The sequence below is a fragment of the Nycticebus coucang genome, chromosome 4 (genome assembly GCF_027406575.1).
Source record: "Nycticebus coucang isolate mNycCou1 chromosome 4, mNycCou1.pri, whole genome shotgun sequence".
NCBI classification, from domain to species: domain Eukaryota; kingdom Metazoa; phylum Chordata; class Mammalia; order Primates; family Lorisidae; genus Nycticebus; species Nycticebus coucang.
Window position 1 is genome coordinate 34,958,942 of NC_069783.1, and position 15,796 is coordinate 34,974,737.

General features: G+C 43.4%; 1 protein-coding gene across 3 annotated transcripts in view; it reads left to right on the plus strand.

Annotated features, from left to right (window-relative positions):
* The window catches only part of VIT (vitrin), a 167,014-nt gene that overhangs the window by 129,811 nt on the left and 21,407 nt on the right, over positions 1 to 15,796 (plus strand). For 2 of the 3 annotated variants that reach the window (XM_053589777.1, XM_053589778.1), the window contains exons 10-12: positions 198 to 242; positions 1,752 to 1,814; positions 5,461 to 5,608. In XM_053589777.1, coding sequence (XP_053445752.1) covers positions 198 to 242; positions 1,752 to 1,814; positions 5,461 to 5,608 — 256 coding nt within the window. The remainder of the gene's footprint in view (positions 1 to 197; positions 243 to 1,751; positions 1,815 to 5,460; positions 5,609 to 15,796) is intronic. The other variant, XM_053589779.1, reaches the window with a different exon arrangement.

A 15,796-nucleotide genomic window follows, 5' to 3' on the forward strand; every position in this document is an offset into this window, starting at 1 on the left:
GCTTTTGACTTTAAGAGCTTTAGATGGAAAAATCATTACAGACTGTAGGTTGCTTCATCCAGAATTCTGGTCCTGTGCTCCTTTATTGAACTCTCTGCCACAGCTGGGAAACCTTATCATCCTGGCAATTCACTAGAGACCTTCTGCAGATTTGGTTTAAGTTAACAAGTTTGTTTCTTTTTAATTTTGAAAATCAGGAGAAGTGGACTTCTGGAAAGCTGGATTGGTCCTTTTAGATGCAGGTAATTATACAGCCCAACTTCTCTGCCATGACGAGATCCAGACGCACTGGCTTAGGGGAGTCTAATAATCCAGACGGAGGCAGTGACCGTGCGCAGCAGGAGCGGCCTTCCTGAGGGCTACCGGCCTCCCACCAGGGTCCTGCGAAGGGCGCAGTGAAACCTCCCTAGGGAAGCCTGAGGCCTGGGGCCACACTGGAAAACTGGAAGGGAGAAAGGAAACTTGAAGACAAAACGCCAGAAGGGAGTTAGGACCCCACCCACCAAGTGGGTTCTTCCTGGCCCCAGCCTCTTGCCTTCCCCTCTTTCCCCTTCCTTCTTTGCGAAATGGTGTTCAGTTATTGCTTCAATGAATGGGTGTTGTTTGCTGCATTAAATGTTTGAAAAATCCACCAAACGAGACCTCCAGCTCGTGGTACGAGGGAAGGTCTTACTGCTAAGGGAGACGGAGGTGAAGGAGAGAGAGGACTCCGGACTCGCCTAGGACTTGAATTTCTCCCCAGCCCTTCAACACTGAATCCCGGGGCGTTTCCCGGAGAGGCTCCTGGCTGGGAAATGCTGTTAGACGCCCAAAGTGAGTTTCTTAAATGATGTGGGGAAGTGGGACGAGCTAGCTGGCCTTTAATGGGAAAATGAAATCGCGTGCTCTGCAAACTTTTGGAAAAAATACCAAGCCTGGAAAAAGCACACCGGTGCCAAGAACGAGCAAAGACCCAGGACCTTCCTCTCTGCGGAGCTTCCGGAGTCCTGAAAGTTGGGACTCACTTCCGGTGCTGCAAGTTTGCTCCCATTGGTCTTACCAAGCCCCAGAGGGTTCTCATTGATTGTCTTTATTTTCTTCCGTGGTATACTTATGAACTTGGCTTCCATGTAAATAGCTCTAAGGACACCTTCCTCTCTCCAAGGCTGAAATTTAACTCTTGCACAGCCTCTAGGAGCATGAAACCTTTTGGCATCTTTCTCTCTCCTCTCAAACAGCTGGGGAAGAGGAGTTGCATTGGAGGCCTCATCTGAGTTTCTTTTAAACTCTTCTCCGCCTCATTAGATTGTCCTTCTCGGGTCTTACACATCTTTGTTCGTTGACTCAATCGCCAAATGCTGACTGATGACCAACATGTCGTGGGCACAGTGAAGATTCACATGACCAAGATTCGTCCCCTGACCTCGAGTTGCAGTATTTTATGGAAGCATAATTTACACTGGCAAAGTGCTTACTGCTTTCCCATAAGAAAACTAAGGGTGAAATAGAACAAATTAACAGGAGCAGAACTCAAGTCTCCTGATTTCAGATCCTCCTGAGCACCCAGCAGAGTGCCGTGTCTTTGGTAGGCTGCTAGTAAATATTAACTTATTCTTATTTTTCTCAGGATGGGGGTGATATAACAAAGAGCGCAGTTATCTGTAAGCCAAGCCTGCAGCTGGGTGTGAATATCCATCATGTCCCCTTCCCTGGGGTAAGGCCAGACGCTTCCAGTGCTTGTAAGTCACCAAAAGTTTTGCTGCTCTTTCCAGGATTTGTTCCAAAAGAAGAATTAAGCACACAGTCTTTGGAGCCAGTATCCCTGGGAGATCCAAGTAAGTTAATTGACAACTAGAAACCCAGGTGGCTTTGACATCTGATCTGCTCACTCTCTCCTCTCTGCCCACTCACGCCCACCCAAGCCCGCCTTGCTCCTACCCTGGATCTATTTATCTCTTCTCTTCTGTCACTTTGTTCTAAGGGGTAAAGGAAGCTTTTGAAGGATTTAAACTGTCTGTGTGTGAGGGGGAGAGGATCAGATTTTTCAGACATCACTATGGCAACAGGATGAAGCATGGCAGAGAATAGAGAGACAAGGACGGGATGAAAGGAGGGAGGTGCAGGTCAGCAGAGGCAATGGTCCAGGGGAGATGACGGTAGCTAGAGCTTAGGGTTGGAAGTGGAAATAGAGAGAAATAGGCGGATTCAAGAAATACAGAGAGGGAGGAATCCACAGGGCTGGTGTTGGAGTGTGAGATAGGAAGCAATGAAATGTGATTCGAGCAACTGGGCAAATTGTCCTACAGTGAGGGACACTGGGGATGGGCAAGTGAGCAGCAGGGAGATTGTTTGTGTCTGTCAGTCTGTCATCTTCCCTGAGACATTTGATCTGGTAGAGATCTGTTCAGAAGAAACAGCTCTGTCAGAAATCTAGAGTTAGAAGACAATGAGCTATGGTTCAAAACTGAGGCATGAGAACAGAACATGTGACCTAGGGAGAAAGGATAGACTTGGTGGGGAAAGGAAGAGGGTTGAAACCTGAGGAACCACACTAGGTGAAGGAGATGCCACCTGAGGATCACAAAAAGGAGGATCCAGGGAAAAAGAGGAAAACCAGAAAGGGGTGGTAGCCTGGAAGGCACAGAAAGAAGCCCCTTGCAAATTCCTCTAGAAAGTTGCTGTGGGTCTACAGCCGCCCATGGGCAGTGAGGCTCAATGTTGCTGCATGTGAAAATCACATGATGACACTTTTCAAATTAAAGATGCTCACTACCTGTCTCATACCTACAGTATCAGACTCTCCCCAGACCTTGCTACTCTAAGTGTGGTCTGGGAAATGCAGAGTCTCAGGCTCCAGCCCAGACCTACTGATTCTACAAGTGATTCGTATGTGCAAGAGCCCTTGAGATGCACTGTCCAGATTTGGACATTAGCAGCTCTGTCAGGCACATGACTTGGATGTGTATCCTGGCTTCAGAAATGCTGACCTGACATATTAGACAACACAAAGTACTAATCCATAAAATTGTGCCATGTTGAGGAAAAGCAAAGCAATTAAGAAAATCGGTAGATTGATTCCCCCAGATGCTGCGTCTTACCTGTCCTTCCCCACTCTCCAACCTCCCCTCTTTTGCGACCATAATAATTCACTCCTACTAAACATTTCCACCCATTAGTACTAATGTTGTCATCTTCAGATCAGAGTATTTTCATCTCAGTATGAGAAAGCCACAGGTCTCAGTCAGCACATGCCCTGCACTGGAACTATTGTCATTTAAGACTTTCAGAGAAAAGGGGAGCAAAGGTAACCTTGATATCAGCTATCAGACTGGTGAGTAAAGAAAAGTAAGCAAATACAGAAACACCCCACCTGCTTAAAACCTAGCTCTGAAATGAATGTATCAATCCTGAACACAGTTCAGGATATAAGAAATGAGGAAGAAAACCTGTCTGCAAAGAACCAGAATAGATGCTACAAAGTCTATGTACTTCATTCACTTAACAACAACAATAACAACAACAACAAAATCCCCTTTGGCCCTTACTCTAATTAACAGTTATTCCAAAAAAAGAAAAAAAAAATTTTTTTTAATTTTAAAAGGTATGTTGAACTTATCTGCTGATGTCTGGAAGAAACCCCCACCCCCACCCCAGGAGCACTTCCCAAACTTCGCTCTGCACACAAATCATCTGGGGGTCTTGTTAAACTGCAGATCTGCAGCTATAGATTTGGGTGGAAACAAAGAGTCCAGCAAGCACCAAAGAACACCACTGTCACCTGCTGGCCACAATTCACATTGCAAGCCCAGACAGGGGGAACAATGAGCTGGCCTTGCTTAGGGAATGACCTGCCAACTGGTACAGCAGTTCTGCTTTTCTCCTCTGCATTATCCCAGGTTTTAGTGACAGATTTGAACTCCACTTCTGGATTTTATTAGCCTCTTTCATTCTTCCTCCCAAGGGTTATGCCTGGGTATGGGCAGTTGGGGGACAGCAAATGACAAGTGAAGCCCGCTGAAAGTAAGAATTGGTAGGCACTGAATGCCCAGGTGGACAGGAGGTAAAAGCTTTTGTGATCTGCTGGTGAGCCAAGGCACAAGCCAGTGCCCTGATTCCAGATGGAGCAGAGTTGGCCAGACCCACCGGATGGGTCCCTGTCATCTTCTCCTTCTCTTGTGGTTTTGCTTGCCAAGCACCATCATGAGATAATAAAGCACATTCTCAGATATGTTTTCTCCTTAATCCTGTAGTAGCACTCATCAATAAACATTTCTCATCAATTCTTTTGCTCAAAATTTTGTCAACTTATGTACATATGTTTCTTCCACTTTTTAAAATATTTTTTAAAAACTGACAACTCTTTCTGCCTGTGGAGCTTCTCCTTCTGGAGCATGGGAAGACCTGGTCCCATGACAGCCCCATACCAGGGAGAACGTGAGTGATCGTGTGTGCTTGGAGAGATGCAAACTCATCTGGCTGCTGCTCCCCCACCCACAAGGGCACCATTGGCACCCATGTCCTCCCATACTTTGGCCCAGAAATCCCTCTTTCTCTCTCTTTTTTTCCTCTCCAAAACTCTGTTTCAAATATTTTTGTCTCCCAAATTTGAACTGTTACATAATTCATTTTTTCATTTTTTGGTAATCAAAGGGATATATAGCTACCAAAATGAACCTCTGATCAGCATTGAATGATCAGTTTTTATCTTTTCAGTTGAGAACAAAGAGAACGCTAATTTCTATTGGCCTATGCGACTTTTCAGTAATTCCTGTTAGTTTTTGAAAGGTTGAAAAAGAGGTTGCCACTCCGCTCTCCCTCCCACCTCTGTCATAACCTTCAGATAGTCACAGAGATCCAAAGATACTGAGCCAGAACAACTGTCCTAGTCTTCATCACAGTAAAAAGAAAGGGAAAGAAAGAAAGAGAGGAGAGAGAGAGAAGGATCCAAGACAGCTACAAGCACGTGTGACTGTGGTTGCCTCCCCCAGGGAAGTGAAAGAGAAAATTGGTGTCCATTTCTTGTTGTACAATTCCTGCCCTCCCCTCAGCACTGGCCTTGCTGATTCTTGCACACAGCTAATACTTCTAAAAAGTTAGGGTGAGAGTAAAAGGCCACAGGTTCTCAAGACTTGGTGATTTCCCACCTCTGGGGGTCTGTGCTTCCATGGTCTGAGGCTGGAAAACCATTCTGAGGGCCTTCCCAAGCCAGACTGGGACATCACTGCTTCTGAAACCTATAATGTGGCTGTGACATAGAATCTAAAATGGTTATGGAAATAATACTAGCCAGGTGTCCAGGACCTTGGTGCTCAGGGAAACGCTGCTGGGGTGTAAATAAATGAATATATGCGGCTGATGATGATGATACTATCTCTTTCTTACTTTCTTTTCCTGGGACTCTGAGGAAACTGGTGTAGAAAGAGGAACAAGAGGATGCCCAGGTAGACACAGAGTAACAGAGTCTTTTTTTCCATTCTTCAGACTGCAAAGTTGACTTGTCGTTTCTAATTGATGGGAGCTCCAGCATTGGCAAACGTCGATTCCGAATCCAGAAACAGTTCTTGGCTGATGTTGCCCAAGCTCTTGACATTGGCCCTGCTGGTCCACTGATGGGCATTGTTCAGTATGGGTAAGTGCAGTTAATGTTCTGAATCCAGAAACTCAGTGATACCACGTACTTAATTGTATGCCACAAATATTACCAACACGTCCTAGAGCACAGATTTGTTTTTTTCCCTAATGCAAATGTAAATGAAAAAAAAAAAACAAAAAACCTGGAACAATCCTAATGCCATTTAGTAAATCTGAGCTTCCTTGAAGGAAAGAATAGGTTAATAAACACTTTTAAGCAAATGGTATTTGCACCCATGATTGGTAAGTGTCTCAGGGTAGCCACTAACAAGCTGTGTGACCTTGGGCTGACCTCTCTGATCATCAGTTTCCTCACCTGTAGATCAAGAAGGTTGGCTCCCCTTTCAATAACTGTTAGAGCATCTGTTTGAGGGACTGCACAGTGTGCGGCCGCCTGTGTTCCAATAGGTAAGATGCCTAGAAAACACAGCACCTAAGGTTGAACATTCTACCTTCTCCGATAGCCTTTGGCCTCTGCACTGTGCTAGAAAAGCTACCAGGCAATGGGCAAGAACAGGGTCCTGAGGAGAAAAATGGCCACCACCGTCAACTGAGCACCTAGGTGACTGTCCCCAATTCATTTTATTAATTTATTTAGGGTAAAAAACCCAAGGCTCATGTTGACGTCCAATCTCAACCTTCTTTTCTCTTCTTTGGGATAATAAATTGTTCTTCAGATCTGCACTGGTTTGTCTCTAACACAGATAGACAGATGTTAATAGATAATCAGCCATCAAAAGAGCAAGCATGGGTGAATCTCGAATTTATGCACGCACCTCAAGTAGGTGGTCTCTTGACAAAGAACCACTGAGGGCAGGCTAATCATCACATCTTCCCCAGAGGACCGCTGAAAATGGAAACTAACACAGACCTTGGTTCCTCTTGCCAAGAAACTACAGTCACGGCTTATTCATTCTCCTGAAGAGTAAAAACACACACCTGAGAACACCCTGGGGGGTGTTCCAGCTCCTAAAAGCTTTCCCAAGGGCCTCCTGGAGCAGCCTTTAACCATCATTGCTGCATGGAAGACACTAGAATATTTATTTTTGAATTGTTGAGAGAAATAAAGAAGCTTTATTTTCAAAAGAACCTGTAACATTTGTATTTTTAGAATTAAATTCCAATAACACATTTGGTACTGCCTTTTATTCTTGTGAAGAAAAATTAGTAGATTAGTTAACTGGCATTTGAACCTAATCAGAGTCAATTATATAATATGTAAAAATAACCCATTGCTGCAAATGTCACCTCTCAATGTCAAATGACCTGTCTCGAGCCTTTTGACTTGAAATAAGAAAAGAAAGGTTTTTTGGTTGTTGTTTCCTTGTTTTCAAAATGCCAACCGATTTTCATTCCTGTGTTACTTTTCACAGATAGCAAATGAATAGCAGGCTTTTCTAGGGAGGAAATGGGAGCATTTTAGTAGCAGATGTCCCTAGTCAATTTTATTGGGGGCTTCAAAGCTTGGTGTGCTATCTTGCATTAAAAATAGCTGCTTTAAAAACTTGTGTATGCCAAGGTTTATAGTATAATATGAAAATAAGGTGATAAATATGTCAAAGAAAAGAAAAATGGCATGAGAATAGTGTTGCAGATGAGAACATGGATTAAGGAACAAATGTAGCGGGGAAGGAAAAACAATAAAGACGCCTCCTCCAGAATCATTTTCTCCCATATTTTCCTAATGTGATCTCCATTCACAAGAAAGAGTTTACCCCCATGTTTTTCCATTTTACCTTTTAAAAAGTCCCTTGCTGTCTGCCTTTTTTCCATCCAAGGTCCTTTTTAATCTGGAGCACTTCAGGGAAATGCGTGTGGGTTCCCCCACTTTATGGTCTCACGGCTAATCCATCATCTTCCTCCTCTCCCAGTAGTGGGGGGTGGGAGGGGCAGTGGAGACACAGTGAGCAGCTGACAAGCTATCAGAATTCTGGCCTTAGCTCCGCAGTGTGACCTTAAGCAAGTCACTTAACCTCTCCGTGTAAGTGCTGCCATCTGTAAAGCACAGAGGTCAGACTGGATGATTTATTAGGGCTCTGCCGGCCCTAGACTTCTGTGACTCAGTGCCTGGCTTTGTATTCAGAAGACATCCAGTAAATGAATGTGGGACTAACAGGCTAGATGAGCCGCCTCCATTTTCCTTTCAGCGTCAGGGTCCCAAGTAGGTGGGAGGATCAATGATGAACTGATGGGTGGCACTGAGGTTCCACGTCCATCTATGGAATGTGGGAAACAAAGTAAATTGGAGGGCAGCCTCAGAAGGGCATGAGGAGACTGAGGCGAGACCCAGCATCTGGCCAACATTGCTTGTGGTTGTAACCGCCTGGCTGCTTTGCTGGGGTGGCTGCCTTCAATGCTTGCTTTTCTTTTTAATTTCTGATTAAATTAATATAAGGGTACAAATGACTAGGTTACATTGTTTGCCTTCATTAGGTAACGTCCAAGTCGTAGGAGGTGTGCCATGTACCCTTACCTTGTGCCGATTAGATGAGAGCAAACCAGTCCCCCCGCCTCTATCCTTTCTTCCCCACTTAAGTTTAATTGTGTTTTTCTCTTGTGTGGGTGTATATTAGTTTATCTACTGGCTTCATATTAGTATTGAGTACATTGGATTCTTGTTTTTCCATTCTTGTAATACTTTACTACGTAGAATATTCTATAACTTCAGGTTAATACAAAAGATTTAAAGTCTCCATCTTTTTTATGGATGAATAGTATTCCATGGTATGCATATACCACAGTTTATTAATCCATTCATGTGTAGATGGACACTTGGGTTGATTCCACATCTTGGTAATTATGAAATTAGCTGCAATAAACATTCTGGTGCATATGTTCTTATAGTAAAATGACTTTTTTTCTTCTGGGTAGATACCTAGGAGGGTGTGGAAAGAAGGGAACACTTTTAGACTGTTGGTGGGATTGCAAACTAATACAGTCTCTTTGGAAAGAAGTATGGAGAATCCTCAAAGAACTCAAAGTAAACCTTCAATGCTTTCTTTATCAGGTGGGATTAATGTATACAGCAGAAGGGAGTGGGCTAGGAAAGGGTAGGAGGTAGAGGCAGATCTGTGTTGCTGACCAGATCTGATTGCATTTTGGGTCAAGATTCTAATAAGCTCTTTACTTCTACTTGGAATAGTCTCTGATCTCTTGAAATCACAGGCTTGAGGCCTTAACAAAGCACCTGGTTCTATCTCATGAAGCTCTACAAAGAAATGACCATCCCATTTAGAATGAACCCTGAGGAAGGAGGACCTAGCGTAGGAGAAGGGCTTAGCGACTGACTCAGAGTTCCTTCTCCTTCAGGACCACTGCTGCTGGACCACACAGTTACCCCCAGAAAATTCCTTCCCTTGGTTTTCCTTGGGAGATCTGAGTCAAAATTTAAACATCTACATTTAGAAATTTAAAGACTTAAACTTAGAATTTAAAAGACTTATAATAAATGTGTGGTATTGACAAGAAACAAAAGAGAAATGAGAAATAAAAATACAAGAAGTATAAAAATAGTTTGATTTACAAAATGCAGTGCATTCTGATTCTTCCATATTCTACTCAAAGATCTTTTGGGTGCAGGAAACAGAAAACCACTCCAGGTAGCCCAGGGGAAGGGAGGCTTGTGATAAAAGGAAGGTTCACAGGACTAACGAGTCCTGGGTCATGCCTTTCTCCTCCTCTCCACACAGTCTCTCTACTTGTCCCCTCCCTTCTCCTCTCAGGGGACCAGCACCCTCTGCCAGGCCTCTAGGTTTCCCCCATAGCATCACCTGGCCCTGGCTGACTTCCTACCTCTGCTCCAGGCCCAGGGGAAGTCTCAAGCACCTGCAGGGCCCCCAGCCCACAATCAAGTGGACCTGTCAGCAACCACAGAGTTCCTACCACAGTTATTACATGCCTCCGGTAGTTGATACAGCATTTGATGCAGACTCACGGAAGATGAATGACTTCCTCAAGAACACTAAGCTAAATGTGTGACCAGGAGGAGAGGGCAAATATTAATCTTGGGTTAATCCCTAAAATGTCAAACACAATTGTCTTCAAAGCAAAGATTTTTCTCATCTGCCAAGAAAGCAGATGAGCTTTCCACTCCCTGAAGACTGACACACTGTGCCTGGACAAAAAGCCAAATATCAAGCCCCTGTCTTGCATGTGAATTCTAGGTTACAATTATACAACCAGAAGGCTCATAATTGCACTTACTTCTGTACACTAGAAGGCTGAATGAAAAATCAGTCAGGGCAAGTAGCTGTTAGGGGAAGTCTAGTAAACAGAATGAACGCGGCCAGACAGCTTGCAGCCTGGCCCCACAGCGCTCACCGTCCTCTGGATCATCCAAATGCTTTCATTTTGGGCCCCAATTTCAGTATAAAAGGAAGAGAATTGCACATGCTCTTTAAAATCAACATAGGACATCAAAACTTAGGAACATTTCAACATAGGATATCAAAATTGAGGAACATTTTTAGGATAAAAGGACATGTTGATTGTTCTACATTTAAAAATAAAATACTTTTTTTTTTTGCTCATGGGTCTGACAGCTGCCCTCTGTTTTAAAAAGAGGCTCTGAAGCTCTGAATCAGGCTGCATCTGCGCAGTTGTCTTGCTTCTCAGGCCATCCAACCTTAGCCCTGGACTGAAGACTCCAAGTCATGCACCCAGCTGAGCATAGAGGCTCCCACAGGTCACTTGAGCCACCCAGAGCAGCAGCGTCAGAGTGAAGGGAAGAAGCCAATTGTCCAGTATGTTAGGCAAAATAATAACCCCCCAGTTGTCAGTGTCCAGATCCCTAGAACCTGTGAAGGTTTTGCTTCACATGGCAAAAGAGACTTTGCAGGTATAATGAAAGTTAACTACTCTGAAATGTGGAGATTCTCTCAGATTATCTCCCAAATTATGTCCCAATTGAATCCCAAGAGTCCTTAAAAGTGGACAACCTTTCCCAGCTATTGTCAGTCAAAGGGAGATGTGACATTACTGACTTTGAAGATGGAGAGAGGGGCCATGAGCAAGAAATGAGAGACAAGCAAGTAGAGTCTCCCATGAGCCTTCAGAAAGAAGCACAGTCCTACCCAAACTTTGCTTTTAGCCCATGGAGATCAATGTTGGACTTTGGACTTGCAGAACAACATGTATGTTGTTTAAGCCACTAAGTTTCTGGTCCTTTGCTACAGCAGCAATAGGAAACTAATACAGCTGCAATAAGGACCACTGAGTTGTATTTGGGGAGCATGGAGCAAACAGATGGGGGGAGGCGGGGCTGAGACAGAAGACCCAGCTGGGATGGGACCAGCACAGGTGCATCACAGCACCCCCCTCAGACTCAGACAGGGAGGGGCTGCCTGGGCCCTGACTTCATGATGCCTGGAAAGCTTTTCAAAAATGCGAGGTCTGGCCTCACCCTAGACCTATTAAACCAGAATCTAGCAAAGGGATGAGGCCCAGGACTCAGTATTTTAATCTGTAATTCTCAGGATCCCAGCACAGCTCCCCGTCACCTGCCTGGGCTGACTGTGCAGGGCCTAATGGTTCTTTCAAAGACCCGACCATGCTACTTCTCTCCTCTGAGAGAGAGAGGCAAGCAAACCTGCCTGAGGAACCCTACTCCTCAGGAACACAGAGTCTCAGGGCCAAGTGAGCTGTAAATACAAGTTGCCCAGAAATCTTAGGCTTTTTGTGTTCCCTCTCACACAGTTCTCTGGAGACACATACAAAATGACTGCACTTGACTCCTACCAGTGATTCCCTTTGAACTCCCTTCACACAATCCCTGGGCTTATCCAGCGTCCCTGAGATTATTCTCCCTCTGGAGAAGCAGATTGCCATCCCAGTGCATGTTAGAACCACCTGGGGAGCGCTTAAAACTCCCCATGCCCAGACGAAACCGCAGATCACGCATAATCAGAATTTCTGAGTGTGGAGCCAGACATCATTATTCCTTAGAGTGCCCAGATGACTCTGCCGTGCAACTAGATCATGAAGGCCTGAATTTCCCATGGCCCACACTATCTGCTAGTGAATTGCATGCCCCTGGAGCTTCCCTCTTCCTGCAGGTGACCTGTCCAGGAGGCGGGAGCTTCGTACCCTCTCCCTTTCTTGGCCTTTCTCTTCCCTCCTCCAGATGTCGTCTTCCCCTCCCTTCCTCTTATCACTGGCAGCCCCACTACTGGGGCTTTGATTCTTAAATATTCTCTAATATACTGAACGCGTGAGCCACGGTGTCATCTGGGAGGTTAGAAATGCAGAGCCTCAGACCTCACTCTGATCCTGCAGAATCAAAGTCTACACTTTAAGAAGACCCCGGGGGATGGGGAGCACATCGGAGCTTGGGAAGCTCTGGGGCCAAGACATGGCATTCCCCTGTGCTCACCACACCAGTGATGTGGTTGCAGGGCAGCAGGTGGTTCAGGAGCGACTCTCAGATCAGCAGACTTGTGTCCACATTTCCCCTAGCAGAAAGTGGAGACGCAGGTTAATTTTCTACTCTTTTTGGTAGATGGGTGAAATTACTTTTACTAATTCCAAAAGCACATTTTATTTATAAAAATAAAATTTGATCATAAGAACCTGGCCTACTCCCTCTTCTCTGATGCTAAGAAATGTGGAAAAGACAAGCATCCTTTCGTCTAGGGCTAGATGTACAAAGTCCCTCAGCAGGATGGCCTCGGCCACAGCAGCTGAGGCCAGTGGCTGAGCTCAGAGCTATTTGAAAGGATGGGAGCAGGATGGTTTTCAGCCTGAGCCACACCTCCCAGAGCAGGTATGCCGCCCAACCCGCAGCACCAGCATTTGCCCTGGAGCATCCTCCTGACTTTAGGCAGATGCCTCTCACTGACTATGTCCATCAAGCATCACAGTTTAGCGAGTAAGAAAATGAAAAGGCTGAAAATAGTTAGGTTATTTGATTGTAATCTTAAAGTAATACCTTGTTAGAGGGAACAGTTTTGAAAGGTTCTTGCTGGAGAGAATATGATTAGTTAAGATTTCTCCACTGCCATAAAAATTTGTTTGAGAGGCATATCCTGTGTGACTCAAAGAATTAGAGGTAGTTCCAGAATTGTAGTAGATTCTGGAACCTTAAAAGAATGGGAGCTTTAAGATTAAAAGGGCCTCAGGAGTCCTCTAGAATCCAGAGCTTCCAAACTTCCTAAGGATAAGAATCACTTGGATCTCCTATTTAAAAAGAAAAAATTTCCCAGACTCCAGGGGTTTTTTTCCAGGAGCAGCCAGATCACCTATTCACCTATGGTTTTTTGTTTGTTTGTTTGTTTGTTTTTAATTAATTGATTTATTTATTTTTCCCCCGAGACAGTCTCACTCTGCCACCCAGGCTAGAGTGCTATGGCATCAGTCTAGCTCACAGAAACTTCCAACTCCTGGTTTCAAGTGATCCTCCTTCCTCAGCCTCCTAAGTAGCTCCCTAAACTACAGGTACCTACTATAAAATCCAGCTAGTTTTTCTATTTTTAGTAGAGATGGGGCCTGGCTCTTGCTCAGGCTGGTCTCAAACTCCTGAGCTCAAGCGATCCCCCCCACCTCAGCCTCCTATACTGCTAGGAGTGCAGACATGAACAACCATGCCTGACCACTAGTGTATTTTGATGAGTTCCATGGGTGAATTATATCATGAAGGAGGTCTGGATCTCACATCCTTGTCCCCAGCCTCAACCCTTCCTACAAGTCACGTGGCCCGTCACTGACAGATGCTCTTCTTCTTAAACAGTAGCTTCCCTTTGCAGAAATTCTCTCTTTTTATGCACAGCCAATTTCTGGCCCTGTATAAATCCTCTTCATTAGTCCTACTTCTTCTAACATAGGATAAATAAAATTTTCTCCAGATCTAGCAATCTCTTTGTTTATTTTCTTTTCTTATTTTCAAAGGAAATCTTTGATATTCCTGAGGGGGGAAAAATGTTTTGCTTCCTTTTAGTAAGACCTTGTCATAAAATTGCAAATGAAAAGATTGCTTACATAAAAAATCAGTGACATTCCTCTTTCAACTTTTAAAATAGTCCTCCATGTCTGAAAAGTAACCAGGATAGGGTGTCAGGCCATCAGCCTGTGTCTCCTAAAAAAGAGCATATGGACCCATGTCCTCTGGTCCCAGACCTGCCACAGACTGCAGATTAATGGTTAGTCATTCCTATAATTTAATTAGAGTACAATTTAACAAAGATTTATTGAGTGTTTGCCATGCACGAAGCATTACACCATTTGCATGGAATATGATGTAAAATTCAGCAAAATGGTTTGTTTACCTTTAATTCCCTTGGTGGGTGAGCTTCATGCCTTTCCCCCTAATTTTAGCAATTGGAAAAGGTTTCAAAAGTCCTCTGATCCAGCCTTTCAATCTATTGCAATAAATAAATAAACAAGATAGAGACACTGTTCTTTCAGACCTCATGATCTGGTGGGGGGGGGCAGTATTTTTAAAAGAAATACCATCAAGTTAAGTTAAAAGCAGCTATTCACTAGGCAAATGAATAGCTGATCTGTGTTCCTGTGGAGATGGCACATCTGTCATGTAACAGAGGCAGAGGGTGATCAGTGTGGAGCTCAGAGGCAGCATCTTCAACTCCACCGGAATGAACCAAGCAAGAAGAGGACATCCGAGCTTGTTTCTTTCATTTGCTTATTTATTCCGTGATTACCTAGTTATTACTTCCTGAGTGCCAAGCACTAGGGATCAGAAGCCAGGATACAGCGCTTGTTGTCAAGTAGTTGACAGGGGAAACTCATGATTTATGGATCATTTGCATTTGCAAATTTGTTACCTAAAATTGAAATTTGTAACCCCAAATTTGTAACTCAAGTCACTTTCACAGTCTTATTTGGACATGCTCAGAGACAGAAAAAAAATTTTTTGAGTTGCACAACGCCCAGGCTCCCAGCTACCATCAAACTAGGCGACACTGCCTTTTTGATTCGGCACTGTTCCAGTGCCCTTCTCACAGTCTTTTCAGGATCAAATTTCTCTCTCTCTCTTTTTTTTTTTTTTTTTTTTTGCTTCTCTTAGTGATCTCGCTATTTACAATGGCCCCCAAAATGCAGTGCTGAAATGGTGTCTCACGTTCCTAAGTGCAAGGAGGCTGTGTTGTGGCTTACAGAGAAAATGTGTGTTCAGTGAGCTTTATTTAGGCATAAGTTACAGGGCTGTTGGTCGTGAGCTCAATGTTAGTGAATCAATAATTTAGTACATTCAGAAAAAGGAGAGCAAATTTGCTAGTCTGTACATGACTCTACTCCTCCATAGAGTATAATAAAGCTAAACTCACAGATTCAGGAGATAATGACTGATTAAAAAAAAAAACACACAGAAACAAAAAGCATAGCAGGCGGCATCGTTGGCTAAAAGCTGAAGAAATTTATTATCACACTGTCCAAGGTAGCAAAATGTTAAACCTTTCTCAGCTAATGTTTTATTATACAGGAATACTGCATATAATTCATTATTTGTAAGAAATACTAAATTAGACCTCTTCAAAGAGAAACGTACATTAAAAAAATAAGTTACATAATGATCTCTATTGATGAAAACATAACCAGAAGCTCACAGGAACCAAATCCTATTTTTCCAGTGGGAGCAATGGCTCAGTATTGGCCAGTTCGGTGCTCCTGGCAACTTTATAGAACGTAACTACCAGCTGTATATGTGGTATGGGAAAGAGCTAGGTAATCAACAATTGCTCTTCAAAGTGATCAACTTTAAGAGAGTGCCTTAATGATCAGTATTAAGGACACCATGAAAATGACTGGATGACAAAGTTTCACCTTAAGTACATTTTTCTATAAAAACTTTTCAAAGGAAGTTTTACATTTTTGCTTTTTAAATTATTTGTCTATGATTTCTTAACAATCATCAGACACTCAGGAAATTGTGGACGTTGGAGAAAAATCTAGCCCACAAATCAGTTTCAAATGTCATTAAATTTTTATAAATTAGAAATTTTATAATTAATGAAGTGTAGATAGTGTTATGTTTGGTGGACTGTCAGTGTCAATTTTGTGATTTTCTATTTTTTTTTTCTTTTTTTTTTTTTAATTTTTTTATTAAATCATAACTGTATACAATGATATGATTATGGGGCATCGTACACTCACTTCATAAACCATTTGACACATTTTTATCACAGTGGTTAACATAGCCTTTCCGGCATTATCTCAGTTACTGTGCCAAAACATTTAT